General features: G+C 31.1%; 1 protein-coding gene across 4 annotated transcripts in view; it reads right to left on the bottom strand.

The window, feature by feature from the left end:
• Positions 1 to 16914, bottom strand: part of LOC129972114 (cystathionine gamma-lyase-like) — a 132441-nt gene that overhangs the window by 95501 nt on the left and 20026 nt on the right. Inside the window, exons 2-5 of one of the 4 annotated variants that reach the window (XR_008784830.1) lie at positions 15369 to 15500; positions 13020 to 13071; positions 2789 to 2944; positions 293 to 429 (exon numbers count right to left, since the gene is read on the bottom strand). Coding sequence is in view for 1 of the 4 variants with exons in the window: in XM_056086105.1 (XP_055942080.1) it covers positions 423 to 429; positions 2789 to 2944; positions 13020 to 13071 (215 nt within the window). In the remaining 3 variants the exon portion in view is untranslated. Of the gene's footprint in view, positions 1 to 253; positions 430 to 2788; positions 2945 to 11985; positions 12107 to 13019; positions 13072 to 15368; positions 15501 to 16914 lie in introns of those variants that run through there. The other 3 variants (XM_056086105.1, XR_008784832.1, XR_008784831.1) reach the window with 3 other exon arrangements.

Genomic DNA, 16914 nt, shown 5'->3' with positions numbered 1-16914 from the left:
AAACTCATCTTAAAATTCCTATACTTTCCAGCATACTCTAACTTCACTATTCCTCTTCTTTTTTACATCTACAGTTAAAATAATAGTACAAGATTCTAAATCCTTCAGTAATCCACTTATTGATTAGAAGTCCTTGAATAAAAATCAGAGAAATAAGAGCGATCGGAAAAAAAAATGCACGAATCGGCGAAAGCCACAATCAATCTTACTACCAAATCAGTATTCATTATATGCAAAAAGAGCGTTAACTTACGTTATGTCCACTAAGCTTTCGATATTTCTCAAGCTGCCACCTAAATTGAAAACTTTTATCTTTCTTGCGAATTCTCTGGCTTCCTGCATTCCACCCTTTATGCAAAAGGCGACCATTCCATTATATACAATGCTTTGTTTTTTTGCTAAAGCATGTTGCTGGATCGCTTTCAAGACCTGGAAAAAATATTTAATAAATTTCAATGATGAATGAAGATTTTTGAATGAAGAATTTGAATGAAGAATTGATGAATAAACATTTTTGAATGAAAAATTTGAATGAAGAATTGATGAATGAAGATTTTTGAATGAAGAATTTGAATGAAGAATTGATGAATGAAGATTTTTGAATGAAGAATTTGAATGAAGAATTGATGAATGAAGATTTTTGTGCATATTTTGCATAAAAATACATCAAAAATGAATGCTGCTTCCTTCTTGAGAAAGATGTTACTAATATTTACAAATCAGCTTTAATTATTTGATGAAATTTGTTCAAAACTATCCATTTTAATATTCATTTAATAAAGTGGAGGATCTAGAGACTATTTGGGCGTAAATGATAACACTCATGCTATTTCGTAATTTTTAATCAGAATTTTCGCTAAATATGATTTTTATGTTAGCACAATCAGAGTCCAGCCGAATTGGATAGAGAGAAGTTGTAAACACATACTCCATTTTTGTTAGTAAATGGAAAATAAAATATTTTGTAAATTTTTTAAGAGTATTTTTTGTAATTTTTTAATTTAACTTATTCTTTTTAATTTTTTAATTATTTACTCTATTTATGTATTAAAATTTAATAGATTATTATTTTTTCTCTATTCACGATATTTTCGTATAAAGAAACAAAAATGTTCGAAATTATGCGATGGGACAAGTTGTTACAGATAAAATATTCGGGGATTTATTTTCGTTTGCTTTTAATTCAAATACTTAAACTTTCTGATTTAAATGTCATTAATACATCATCAAAAATTAGATATCTCTTTTTGAATTCAACTCTGAAAAAGTCTAATAAAAGTTCAAAATTTAAAATTTCTGCCTCATCTAAATGATAAAAAAGCAGTGGAAAAAGGAAATAACTAAATAAAGCAAGAAATCAAGAAGAAAGGATAAGAGAAATACGAATGAGAAAATTAATAAAAAAAGAATAAAGAAGAGAATTTTGAACCAATGTATTATTTTTCTTAAAAAAATGAAAAGGGTTTCTCTCTAGCTGAGGTAGATTCTTATATTAACTCTGATGATATATTATAAAATAGTAAGTTTCATTAGCCCCCTTTTTGAGACATATATCAGTGGACGTTTTTGGAGGGTAAACTATATAATTTTGAACCGTGATCAGACGACGAGGACAGAGCCTGAGTTAGTTCTTCCTCTCCGCATCAGAGGGAAGACGTTCAGGCCGGACAGTTTTAGCGTCAATTAAATTCAGTTACACGGTGATTCTAAGGCAAAATTCATTCAGGCCTAGAATCTAAGACACTACAAACAGGACACCAAACTCTTTCCCCAAATTCTGATGAAGAACAATGGATTTAATGTTTAATTTGAACATGAGGGCACAAAATGTGTACGATAGGAAGCAATTTACTATTTGATTGCATTCATTATAATTTTGATGCAGACTGACTTCTATGTTGATAAGCTAAATAATTTTATCTTTATTTTACTGTAAATTACTTGATATCGCTAATTATCACTATATTAAGTTATGATAATTACCGAATGCCTTATTATGTTAAGTAATAAAAAATAGTAGTTGTATAAAGAAAAATAATTTGAATATTGTTACAACTAATAAAATAAAAATTGCTTCAAATGATTGTTGCAAATATATTTAAATATTAATAATGTTACAAATGTTTTTTTCCTGTTTTTTTTATAAATTTAACTTAAATATTGTTACAAATAATTTTTAAAATGTTTTTTTTTTCATTGTATAAAAATACAACTGTTGCAACTCTTATAACAACTATTGTGGGTTGTTACAACTTGTCCTATATTCTGAACACGTTGTAACAGCCAACTAGTTTTGAAAAAAAAATATTTCCGGTGCTAAAATCAACAAAGTCGTTGAATATTTTTTATGCATATAATGAATGATTAGTAGGGCTATAAAAACCTAGCCCAACCCAAAAATAGAATCTAAGAAACTCTATTCATTCCGTAAACGGTTATTACATTTTTACTTTATTGCAGAACCACATGCATGTGGACTACCTAAACTGCTAATGGGGAAAAACAGATGGCACCAAACAAAATATAAAAAAAAACCTTCAAAAAACTGAAATAAACTTCTGAGCAAACAAGGAACTTAATGACCAGTGACATTAGCTACGTATTTCATCATTTTATGACCCACAAAAGGGAACTTTCTATTCTACTTCTACTGATACATTTGTACATCAGTACAAAAAGAGCTAAGCGAAATTACTCTAATTAACTGATGTATAGAAATATTTTAATTCTGATATGGCACATTTTAAAATGCAAAAATTTGTTGTGTGACGAAGGTTTAACTTCTTACCTATCTGGGTAAAACACTTTTTCTACTTTTGGGTGTCGCTCCAGGTATTGAGCAACTTGAAGACCATTCTCCATATGCCTTTGCATTCGGAGATGCAATGTTTTCAAACTTCTTAGACACAAGTAACAGTCAAATGGTGATGGGAAGCAGCCTATGCTAGAATTAAAAAATCTGGTATCAAAATACCACACACAGGTTACATGAACGTATACTATACTATCCCAAAATAATAAATTTTCCATGTAAAATTTGCGATATGATATGTTAGAATTAAGGAGAAAATATAGCAATGCTCAAAAAATTCTAACTCGAGATTTTGACGAATCTTTAAGTTTTAGACTTCCCTGAATTCGAAAAACACATTTCTGGTAAATGTCCGTCTGTATGTCTGTTACAAAGGTTACTCTAAAATGCTTTGAGCTAGATGGTTGAAATTTGGTATAAGGACTTCATACCACATTTTCAGATTACTGTCAATTCTGTAAAATCTGATCCTTTAGCTTTCAAACGATACCAAGATGTTGTCAATATTCGAAATATTTCTCGAGTTATAATTATTTTTCTTGAGGTGCTTTCATTAAAAACTCTAGTTACGGTTTTTTTTAAACTCATTTTATGAAGAATGATATTTTCCCACTATGTAGCTTCATTCAAACAATCATAACTCAACAAGAAATGAACCAAATACAATTCTTTATATATCAAAATAATCTTTATAAAACAGTGAATGTTTTGTGCCACATACAAAGATATATATATATATATAGAAATAAATTTTTAATAGCTGTTTAAAAGTTAAAATGACAGAAAAAATCTCGCTTTTTCTATTTGAAATGATGAAAAAATTCTTGAAAAAAACTTATATATTTTTATAACCTGATTGAGGCAGAGAACATGAAGATTAATATTAGGCATCATTTCCACTTAGAATTGTGTGTCTGTGCAAATTAGAATTTAAGATATCATGTTTCAAAAAATAGGCTAATTAGCTCAGTAAATATAATTTAATTAATTAATAATTAGTGTAATATGGTTTTTTTCTCACTGAAATGAGTTGAAACATATATTAATGACCTACTGTGAAAAAACTGGATTTTTAAAGTTGAAATTTAAAAAAAAAAATCTTCTAGTGTATACGTACACCATAAGTTAACACGGTAATTACAAAACGAAGAGAGCTAGATAGATAATATTAGTTGCAATATTTAATATCTACAATGTTAACACCTGTTAAATTTTGAGACAAATTCAACTATGAGTTGACTGTCTGTCAACCTGCATTTTCAGAAACATGTAAACACGATTATTTAAAAATGTAATAAATATATCAAACTTGGATGGGATTTTGTGATTACAATTGCTGCTTTTGTGTCAATTTTTTTCTTTCATTCAATTGAGAAGCGTGTATAAAACACAAATCTGATTTTTGAATACTATTAACGCATGCCAGTGATTCATCGCCAAATAACTCGCCAAGGAAGACGATATATTTATTAAAAATGTTAAATTCACGCCAAAAGTTAATATTTCGTAACTATACATCAATGCCATTCAAGGCGTTCTCTGGCGATATTAGAGTATGCAAGAAAAAAGTTTGGGGCAAACCACTCCCGCTGGTTCCTGGATGGTTTCATAGAGTATAAAGTGTGACTATAAAATGAAAAGCCGTTTACGTTACAGAGGTAGAACAAATACGTAAACAACAAATAATTGTACAAATTTCCTCTTCCACTATCATCTGGTCAAGTTTTAAATCCGATTATTGCTCAGTTCGGCGTGAAACCTTAGAAATTCTTCTTGCTTGAATGCCTTGTCGATAAATGTTGAGATGAAAAAGCGAGTTAAATCTTCGCGCTTCTTCTGCCTTGTCACTAAATGTTCAGAGAAAATACCGTGGTGAAGTTGAATGCAATTTTAAACATAATATTTTCCAGCAAAATTTATTAGCTGTTGTAACAAGAATTCGTAGAAAATACTTGACAATACAGAAGGGTTGACTGATTTTAAAAAATTTAAAAGTTCATGACGATAGTCAGGAAGTTCAGGACTATCGATGTCCCGGCTGATAATTTTTTTCGACATCATTATGATTGTTCATATTGATTGGGTACCTGAAAGTCGAATGATAAATTAAATTTTTATAGAAGTAGTTTTTACTACTTTACTTGAAAGATTATGAAACAAATAGCACAAATTGTGGAAAAATAAATCATGGCATGTTCATTGGAACAATATTCCCTTCCAAAATTCTCTTCCATCCCAGACGTTTCTAACTGAGAATGAGATGTCATTGGTTGACTACATACCTTATTTACTCAATTTTTCCCTGTGTGATATATTTTTATTCCTTATGCCTGAGTAAAAACAAAGTATTCTGTGTGGCTAACTGAGTAAAGTAAAATAAATTTGAGATTAGGTGCTGTGAAATCGAAAGCACATAGTGATGTTAGAATGGCTTCTATAAAATGTGAAGATGCCCTGCATAGTGGAAACAATGCAGAGATTTCATTGGTAGACTACAAACTCTATTCATTCAATTTCACTTTGTGTGACTTATTTTTATTCCTTATAGCTGAGTAAAAAAAATATCCCTTATGAGTAACTGCGTAAAGTAAAATAAACCTAAAATTAGGTGCTGTGAAATCCAAAGCGCATAGTGATGATAGAATGGTTTCTAGGAAACGAGAAGATGCTCTGCTTTCATAGTGGAAAAAATATAGAGATTTTCATTGGTAGATTACAAACCTTATTCATTCAATTTCGACCTGTGCGATTTATTTTTATTCCTTATGGCTGAGTGAAAATAAAGTATTCCTTATAACTAAGTGAGTAAAGTAAAATAAATCTGAAATTAGGTACTGTGAAACCCAAAGCACATAGAGATGATAAAATGACTTCCAGAAAATGAGAAGGAGCTCTGCTTTAACAGTGAAAGCAATGTAGGGAATGAGGAAAGTAATAATATCAAAACTGTAGAAACAATAAAAAAAACAATCCAATCTCAATCCCCAGTTATTTCTAGCCACGTTTTACATTTCGTTGGTTTTTAAATAATTTTTAAAGTAGAATATAAAATTTGTCTTAACATTAGCTTTTTTTTGGAATCTTTACTTAAACTCTTATTGAAATTGCTCAAAAGCATTTATTCTTTTTTAACACTTTCAACGCTACCGACATGATATATCGTCTTTCCGATACTCCTAATTAAATTGGAAAAATTGGAAATTAAATTGGTGCCATTAAAAAGATTATTTTTTGAATCTTAACACATTCATCGCTAAGGTTGAATTAGATAAAAACTCCATGAAAAGACAAATACCAAATATCAATGGAAATATCTGAAAGACGAGATATCTCGTCAGTAGCGTTGAAAGTGTTAAAGAAAGCATTATTAAATGACCTGACTTGACTAAAATAATTGAACACTCTTCTTTTAAACACCACTTTTCTTATGTTTTGAAAAATATAATGCTTATGTACAACAGTTGATTCATTTTATAAGATTTAAATTTGCGTTTTGAAGTAGAGTTATTTTGGAGGTGGATAGTCAGTGGAGAAGTTCCCCTCTCCAAATTTTTAAATCTGTGAGGGAAAGGCAGAATTTTGATTCCTTCAGATACATCCTCAGGGTCTATGTATAGCTTTGGTGTTTGGAATAATCTAAAGATAAAACTGGAACATATGGTTTGACATAGATTTAGGCCTCATTTTGAAGGAAGGTTATTCTGTGACGGATTTTGTCATTTTAAATAATAGCTAATTGGGAACTTCTCGAAATTAAATTTTTAAATTAGCGAGGAGATAGGGACTATGAAGAGGAACTATCTCTATGAATTTAACACGCTTAAGGTCTGTACATAGATTTGGTGTTTTAATGAAATGCAGTAAAGCGCCATCTATACGCCTTTTAAGAAAACAACATTATATTATAAATAAAGAGAATATATGATGGAAATAATAATAAAAATTTTACTTACAACAAATTTAATGCTTTATTGAAAGCAAATTCATCGAAAATTTACAAATTTAAAATCTTTATAATAGTGTTGGTATATTTTTACAAAGCTTCGAAAATAATAGTTTAATTTTAAAACTAAATATTTGTTTTAAAAAAGAGAAAAAAAATCATTCCTTTATTTGCTTACTAATTATATATCTTTTACTGCGTAATCCCTCAGACTCATAATAATAATATCAGTTGATGAATTTGATTCATCTTATAACAATAATAACAAAAGAAGGTGAATATAAAATGAACATTTCATATCAAAACAATAGATTGAATTGAACAATGAATTAAAGCTATTACTGATAAATTTATTTTGAGTGTACAGATAATTTCTGGATTTCGTCCAGGAAATGGGCGAAAACATATGGTGAACACTTCCAATAATCGTCAGGCTATCAAAAAGCGACTCAACGAAATACAGAGGTTGCTAGGAGAAAGATCGTTCATGAAATGAGAATTAGTAACAGATCACTGCTGCGAATGGTAAAAACAGAGCTTGAACTGAATCTTACAAGTTCGAAAAAGTTCAGCATGTCACTAAAGAAAACAAATTCATGCTGCTCCAAAGATGCCGAAAACTTTTGAGACGGTCAACAAGTGAGAGCTGGGTTTGATTCCTTTTCACTAAGGAGAAATTCTTTACCGTCCAACAAGCTCATATCTCTTAGAAATACAGGAACTAGTCTGTAGACGCTCTAAGCATCTGGGAAATTGTTGAACATAGCCAACATCCAAGGTCTGTCATGGTCTGGGGCGGGATTTTCGCCAGCTGCAAAATACCTCTGGCTTTTGTGCATGAGGGTGTTCAAATAAGTCAAAAAATGTACTAGCGGGACATTCTAGAGGCTGTAGCACTTCCGTGGGCCAAAAGACGCTTCGACAATGTAAATTGACGTTTCGATAAGACTCCGCACCAGCTCACAAGGCCAAAAAGACACAAGATTAGTGCAAAATGCATTTTTCGGACTGGATATCATCTAGAGATTGAACACAATACTCGTCGAATTTCAATCCCATGGATTAAAGTGTATGGTTCATTTTGGAGGCTAGGACTTGCACTTAATCACACAAAACTTTGAACTTCTTAAAACAATTGCTTCGGCGGGAATGGGATAGATTAAAGTAGAAGATTGGCGGTCCATTGCTGAAACTCTCAATAAGCGTTTGTGCATCTATATAGCTGCGAAACGGGGCCACGTTTGAATTAACCGCATGATTTCTTCGTAAAAGTCCAAAGTACAGAATTCTTTTATAATCTCAACGATCCCCCCCGGGGGGAACCTCGTAATTGAGGATGAGAAGCTATCAGCATGTGGGGTTGGTTCTCGCCACTCTGGAGGGTACTCGAAAAGCCGGGGGTGTGGCTCCTACTGATGACGGGACTTACTTCCTCAGGGAAGGGTTGTACCGTGGCCGGTGATGGCTCTAAGGACTCAACAATAGTTTCCTCTAGTGCTTCTGTAGCGGCGGTCCGGTCATTCAGTGTTTTTCATCCGTATGCCTAGAGTCAGTGATATGATTTATAATCTCAACGAGCTTACAGCATAATTTTTTATATCATCTAGGTTGGTTCATCCTGCTTCAACGACGATCATTTACTATGACCGTTGTAATAGTACTTACAGAGTTATAATAAAAACACTCCCTTTGAACAGATTTTGCTTAAAATTTGACAAAAATCTACAAAAATCACCAAATTTCATCCGTATAGCTAACACATTTTTCAGTTATCTTTGTCGCAGACAGACATACATACATTTCCCAAAAATGCGTTTTTTCAAACTCAGGAATATTTAAAACGTGAAGATTCTTCAAAATTTCGAGTTCGAATTTCTTGACAATTAAAAAATTTATCTATACTTTTTCATATACAAAAAAAAAAAATAAAAAAATAAATAAAGAAAGAAAGCGAAACTGAAAAAAATTACATTTACGCTACATGATAAGAAACTAGAAGAAAAGGATAGAACGACATAAAACCTTTAAGCGCTATAAAGTTAAAGTTTTGTATTTTAAGATAATATATTAATATTTTTGTACACTGTCCTCTCGCTGGTGTGGTGTGGAAATTTGGAGATGGTGGTGACATCTCAGGTGTCGTACTCGTCATCTGACCGCTATTCAAAATTACGAGATCCGTCCCAAAATAGCCCTGGTGTTGCTTTAAAACGGGACGTTAATATAAATAAACTAAGCTAAACTAAACTAATTGTACACTGATTATTTTGTACAGTAATTATTTGCACAGAAGTTATGACGTAAAAACCAATAATGTTTCAGTTCCCTATTTCACTCTTCAGACAGAGTTTTGTTTTAATAGAAAAGTTTATCTTTTAAGGGTCATGTATGCTAAAATCAAAATATATTAGAGGGTATGGAATTGTGAAAAGTTTGCATAAGTAAACAAATGACTAAACAGACATTCAACATTTGTTGTACAAATTAGTTTTTTTACTTCACTAAAATTAATACAAGACAATTAATATTCTTTATGAAACTCTTGCTAGCTTTGACAAACAGTTAAAAAAAACGCTAATTTTCTGGCTATTCTAGAAAATTATTTCATGCGATTTAATTGCCTTGTTACATTTTTTTTTTTTTTTTTTCATTTCTTGATGTGATGTGTCCTTGTTTAAGAGATACACTTTTCTTATTAAATGCCGAGGACAAAGATCATATCAATAAATAACATCACTTAATGATGCTAATATTTTATTGGTAACCTTAAAAATAATTAAATGTTGGACCAAGGTTGTAAATATTTTCGAATTCTAACAGTAATCAGTCTATCATCTTTAGGAAATTTGAACACACCTGTTTATATTAATTGAAGATGATAATGCATTTATCATTAATATATCTTTGTATACTGCCATTTTTTCTATTGGGTATATAATTATCTTATTGAATGATAACAGGTTTAAAGAAAGAAAGACAAAATAGCAAATTAATCTCATTTTTTTAAGGATGCATGGTCTATGACGGATATATGTATTTTGAGATTCAAGACAGAGCATATTATGAGACCTCTATCTAAATAAACTGGCCAATTTAGCTATATATTTCAAAGCATTTTTAAAATATTAGTGATTTATTTTATGTTGATAGTTTTATCTAATTAATTTTTTTTTCATTATATACTTGTTGTTATTATGATTTCAGACTGACCAGCACTCATGTTTGTGCTCAATGTTATTAAAGCAGATGCTTAGATTTATATATACTGAATGAACATATTGGAAACTGAAAATTTATATTTGATAAAAAATATTAATACTATCCAGACATTTCATGATTCATAGAATTTGCATGTTTCAGAAATTTATTTATTCAATAATTAAGAAAACAAATCGAATTTTTAATCGAACTGCTTGTGGCTTCTCCTCAGCCTGGAAACCCTAGGCAGCTGCCTAATTGGAAATCTGCCACTGTATTCTGAACACGATAATAGATTGTCATTTTCGTTTATCAATATGCTATATTATAAAATTTAATACAGAAAATAATGTCAAATGCCTGCATGAATTCAAGTTTAAAACATGGGGAATATTGTACGATTCTTATAATGCTTATTAAAACATCAAACAATTATATTCAAATTGAGCAAAATGTAATTTTTTTTTTTTGAAACAGCATTCAAAGTCTTTTATGAATTTACTTTAAAAACCTTATTCCGGACATGTACTTCTTTATATAGTGAGGTAGAAAATGACACATGGAGTCAAACCAGGGCTCCATATGGGGCATGACACCACGTCTTCCCCTTAAATTTCAGATCTGGAATTTGCAGAGCTGTCCCCATACTATTTCCCAATTTGCACAAAGATAGGGCTGCATGATACTGGTTTCCAACCTGATACTTTGTATCAAACACTCAAAAGTAGCAAGAACGCAATCCTGGTACAGATTAAGAGTATCAGGTATTCTGTATTAGTTTTTGAACTTGATTGATATAGATTAATAATGTCCTCAGCTCATTTCGCCTTCAGTAAGGTGATACTATATCAGTCTAATACAAAATATTAGATCGCTTGGATCGATGTAGTGACATTAGCAGTTTTCCGTCGCTAGTAGTATATGCGATGCTTATTGTACTTCTGTACATTTTATCCAAAGTCATCACTGCCTTTTTCCGCTTGTAATTCTGCACACTATTAAAGAATCCCCACCATCCATCTCTTCCATATTAACTATATCAGCAAAGTCTTTCTTTCCTCTTTTCACCCATTAGTCAATCATAGTTACAACAAGGTCTTCATATAATCATCAATACTCTTTCAAACAAGTGAAATCCAAATTTAGAACCATATTCGTGTCAGCATTAGCAAGCAATCTCGGCGCAAGTGTGAGGACATATACCCAAAGGGAATCTGGTTTCATTCATGGAAAAAAATCGCATTTTCTGCATTTGGTGCAAAAGTATTGGAGTCAACTTTTACCCGATGCAGTAAAATCAGTTATCAATCCAACACTAGCACAAATTATTGTAGGAATTATTCACGATCGATTTTCTGAATGTTTTACAGTATCTTAAAGATATAATAATGCTACTGTTGGTCATTTTGTACTAATAAAGCTTTGTGCTCTTTCCCTGTTGATACTATTTAATGGCATATTATCAACTCAGTTAATATTCACCATGAACATCAAAACGTTGAAAGTTAATTTGACAGACAGAAACTTTCTTATGCCGTAAGAGTGACATTACTCTTCAGATTTTCACCATAAGCCAATTTTTCTGCAAGTTCCGACGTTCCAATCGTTATAACCCGTAATGGAACATTTTGACCCAACTTTTGTCTCTCTAAACGCCCCGCCGGCTGGTGCACCAATTGAGTCCGGCACAGTTTGCCCTCTTTCCCCTCTCTTGTGGTTTTCCGGGGTCTTTAATGTCTGTTCATTTTACCGAAAGTTTGAGGGAAGCTACTGACCGATGTCCGTATGCGAGAGTGGTCCTACAATGAGTCAAAGGATAGATTTACGACCATATCCGTAAGCGTAACGGGCCATCTGAACGAACGTTAATATATATGTGCATTACAATGCCATCTAAAAATGGTCAAATACGCTATGCATTAGATAAAATTTCTGAAAAAGGTAATTTATTTTTCACTAATAATAATACCAGTTTCAGTTGTCACGGCACTTTAGAATTGCATTTATTAGTTACCTACCCAAAGAAGCATTCGTCAATTTCATGAACAAATCCTCACGATTTGTAACTGCTGTTCCCATCACAACGTCTGAGTGACCATTGAAGAGAGTAGAAATTTATTTACATATGATGGCAATTGTTTTCTGAATGTTATCTACGAAAAATTGGAAAAGAAATTAACTAAGTAACTATCATGTCTGAATACGAAGATGTATCATAGTTTTATTTATTTAACTGATACAAGTTTCATTTGCGTAATATTACCAATATATGAAATAGGTAAATTATTTTAATACTTAATTATAATACTGTAGGAGGATTACTACAACTAGGTGACTACATAACTAGCGAAATATGAGTAATTTCTCAAAAATATTATTATATTATTTCAGAAAAGGTGCCATTATGTTAGTTCAGAAAAGGTGTCATTGTATTAGTTCAGAAAAGGTGCCATTAGTTCAGAAAAGATGTCATTGTATTAGTTCAGAAAAGGTGACATTGTACCAGTTCAAAAAAGTTGCCATTAGTTTAAAAAAGGTGTCATTGTATTAGTTCAAAAAAAGTGCCATTATACTAGTTCAGAAAGATGCCATTAGTTCAGAAAAGGTGCCATTGTATTAACTCAGAAAAGGTGCCATTATAATAGTTCAGAAAAGATGACATTAGTTCAGAAAAGAGGCTAGTACAGAAAATATCAAAGTGGGTCAGCACTGCACATGATCCCAAGGTACTAGTGATATTTTTGAAAACTAAATCAATCAATAATCACTCGATTTTAAGATTGTATGTGTGGAAAGTATCCCTGCACATTTATAATTTTGTATGCGCTTATATTTTCATCTGCGTTTCTTCATTTCAATTGGATCTGTGTAGATAAAGGCGATCAAGACTATTATGCTGCTGTCTAGCTATAACAAATCATTCATTTCACCTAGCCCAGCGTTTTTAGTAATTAAAAAAAATTTATAATGGGACAAATAATATGAATAATATATTAATGATTTTGATACTGGTATTGAACAGATATTAATACATCATAACTATATATTAAAAGATTCCATTCATACCATTCATTGTGAGGAAATGAAGTACGATGTCTGCGCCAAGCAGTAGAGGGTTCTGAAACAAAAATATTTTATAATGCATATTTATGTTCATTTTCTTAAAAAAAGTTTTAGTGATTAAAAATGCAAAATTATTTAGTTTCGGATACTGATCCAAATACTTTTAAAAATATTATCTTCAAAATTTTTGGTATTGTAAAAATTATTGAATAAGAAGAAATGAAATGAACTATTTACTTAAGAAATTTTCCTGGACACAGTTTTATGGAAGACTTTGTGAAATAAAAGTTCAGTTCTGGTTTTAAAAATTATACTTTTCTGGTTGTATGAACAAATATTTTGTCATATTTGTGATAAAATAATTATTTTTAAGTCTGGGGGGGGGGTCGCTTGCCAATCCGGTTGTTCCCCGATACTGTATACGATGTTCATCAGTTCCAAGCAGCACGTTTTTAAACTCCACTGGTCATTCGTTCAATGCTGGAAGCTTGATCTTTCCATGATGAGAGCATGTATTTTCCAATCGGCCTATTTCCGATTCAAAACTCAAAGCCTCATAATGAGAGCATTTTTGCTTATATCTCTAAAGTCTAAATATTGAATAAATTCTTTCACATTTCTTTCGTCAACATAACAGCTTCAAGACCAGGTTTGTTTGTTTTTCAAGTTGCCAGATTCGAGCTCCGCCTTTCGTATTTTTTTTTTCTTCATCTGATATCACTGAAAGCCCCATTACTATTTAACAAACCAATGCAGGGTTAACACGTGTATTCGTACACACTTCGTACTTACACTTCTTGTGTACACGTACACACTTCGATATTCAAACGATTGCTAAGTCAAGAGACGAAAAAGTTACATTATTCAAGAAAGGTGAACAAACCGGAACGTTATTCATTGGTGTTAACACAAAAGATGTGTCTAAAAGTAGAAATAACAAATCATATTGTTTTAAACTCATTTGCTGTTAATTTGATGTTAGTTACAACTTTCCTTTTCCTTTTTTGTCATCATTTGAATGTCAAGTGCCGTATAAATACTTATTATGACTCAATAATAATTTTCATTAAATATTTCGAACAATACTGGCAAAAGGAACCCCAAATGTCAAGGGTCAGGTGACTCGCTATCCACCAATCACAAAGCGAATAAAATGTAATGCTTGCATAAAAATATTATGTAATTGATATATATAATTTTCGACAATTTTCTTTTGAAAAATATGAATTTAAATTCTATTTTGCTGTCTTTAATATTATAAGTGATTGTAGTGATGATTACATTATAAATTTTCATACACTGTATCAAGGAGTTAAATGTTTTTGTCTTTTCAAAATTCAGAATTTTATGAACTATTCCAAATTAGTTGATTTTTTTTTATTTCCAGGAGAATTCATAAATTATTCTTTAATTTATTTTGTAAGAAATACTTGCAGATATTTTATAAGAAAATGAAAGCTTTTTTACATGAAAAGCTATCACAGATTGCGTGCCAAATTGCCAGGAAATTATTAATTATTCGATTGATATGAAATCGTAATCACATGATTAACTCAAAATTCCATATTGACTCAATATTGTTGGGACATTATGTTGTTTTCTTTCTTTGCTATTTTAGTGTTGCCGGGGGGCGGGCGCATGATATCATTTTCAACTCATCAGCAAGCTAGTATTGCTGGAAGTTGGTAAATATTTATTACAATTTGATATTTATTTATGATGTTAGGTTGTTCAAATAATAAACAAGATCTTACAATGCACAAGCCACCATCAATATTTTAAGCGAGTTATATAATAAAAAAATCCCTATGGTAACAGCACATGCTAGTTAGATACATGGCAAATAGATTAGTTTACAAAAAATTACTAGAAAATATGATCTTCCCAGATATGTGACAAAGAATTTGATCAACCATATGAGAATGCACTTTTTCATGGCTTCATTTTCATGAGAAAAAAAATGTTCTTCATTAAATAGAAAAGGAGGATATTTAAGTCCAATAGAGCAATCATTGAATCAATTGAAGGTATTATTACGATTTTACCACTATCGTTATGGTTATCTTATCTCTTTAATTCTGTAACACTTTTGAAATCTGAGTGCCAAAATACTAATAATTTGCAAGAATAATAACATATATAATACTTTATTTATGTTTGGGAAAGATTTTATTTATAGTCAGCTTCATTATCTTAATACTAATAAATTACATGAAAGAATGTCCAATTAATCACATGAAGTATTTATACCAACTATTATCTTTATACGCTCATTACTAATCAAAGCCACGATCACAATCATGCTGGCAATTCTAATAAAAAGGTCAAATATTTTTTACACTCAATACTCACTTGCAAATAAGGCGTCATTAAAGTGTTATTTACAGCAGAAAACGCTATTCCGTGTCACTTAACTATTTCTGCGATTGCAGCGACCTCCACAATCTTCATTGTAGGGTTGCAAGGTGTCTCCAGGCACACCATCTGCAATAATTTTTATCATTTCTCAGACTATTAAGAAATTTTTGAGAAGTATTAAAATAAACTGAAACAAGGGAAACAACTGAGCACGGGTTATTTTGGTTAAAATACTCAGATGTATAAGCACATGGACACATGCATGAAATCTGTGGTATCTTATTTTGGATGGATCTGCATAATTTCTTTTTGATATTCGATTCATCCTCAATATTCTTGTATATCTTCTTTTACAAAAACAATTCATCAATCAATGAGACACTGCTGTTACTTATTTTTAATCTTCGACCAGTCATACGAAAAATATCCAAAATGTAGAAACCTAACCAGTCCATACTGGATATGCAGGATGTGATTTGTAAACCGTGAATATATTTATTCAGTGTTGCTCAAAATAATTTCACAGCATACAAATCAATATAACTTCTTGTAAACAACGATAACACGAAAGCATTTGCACACAATACAGAAAAAAAAGTAATGTATAAGTAATAACTACCCTATGTGAATCACAATTATTGTCCTATGTGACTATATCACCATTATTGCTCTATGTGACTATGACACAATTGTTGCCCTATGTCATATAAGTAATATCCATGCCAGTCCATTAAACGTCAGATATAGTGAAGCTTGTCCTCAGCTATGAGTTCGACAGCTACATGCATGTTCTTCATGTGGCCAGTTAAGTTTTCTGATATTAACACTTCGATTAACATGGTATCAAAACTATCCTATCGTATTGCGAATAAGCTTAAGGAGGAATAATCAGAGATAAATGAACTATAAACATCCTATTGTCAAAACACGTTTCCTAATACTGATTTTGGGATTTAATAGAAGTTTTTCGTCTTAGCCCATAAGATAAAACTTTAAATGACAATTAACTTCCTTTACCAAAAAGAGTACCTCAATCATATGTTTGCTTTGAAAAAGGTAGTTTATTTTCCTGAAGGTACTTTTTGTTAATCTTTTTAACAAACACCTTATAGCAGTAATAAGAATAAATGATTGCATATATAAGTGAAAAAAAAGTCGTGATAATCTCCCGAACAGAATAGTAGAATTATTGTCGTCAAAGGCGACAGAAATAAAGTAAAAATTGAATGAAAAAACAATTTTGCGTTTGTATTGACCTTGCGTTTTTACTTTATCGTATACGAATTACAGAAGTAGTCAAAAAATTCGAACTTTAGAGTTTGACGATTCTCCACATTTTTGATTTCCTTGAGTTAAAAAAAAACATATTTTTTAGAAAATGTCCGTCTGTCTATCTGAGACAAAGACAACTCGAAAATTCTTTCAGTTAGGCGGTTAAAATTTGGTATAAGTTTTCATTGCAATATATTTGCTGATTTCCATCAGATTTTGAATAAAATATGTTTAGAGGAAGTTGGCCTGTCCGATTATTCGAGTAAAA

This window comes from Argiope bruennichi, chromosome 6, assembly GCF_947563725.1.
Source record: "Argiope bruennichi chromosome 6, qqArgBrue1.1, whole genome shotgun sequence".
Classification (NCBI taxonomy): domain Eukaryota; kingdom Metazoa; phylum Arthropoda; class Arachnida; order Araneae; family Araneidae; genus Argiope; species Argiope bruennichi.
This window is presented reverse-complemented; position numbering and strand designations above follow the sequence as displayed.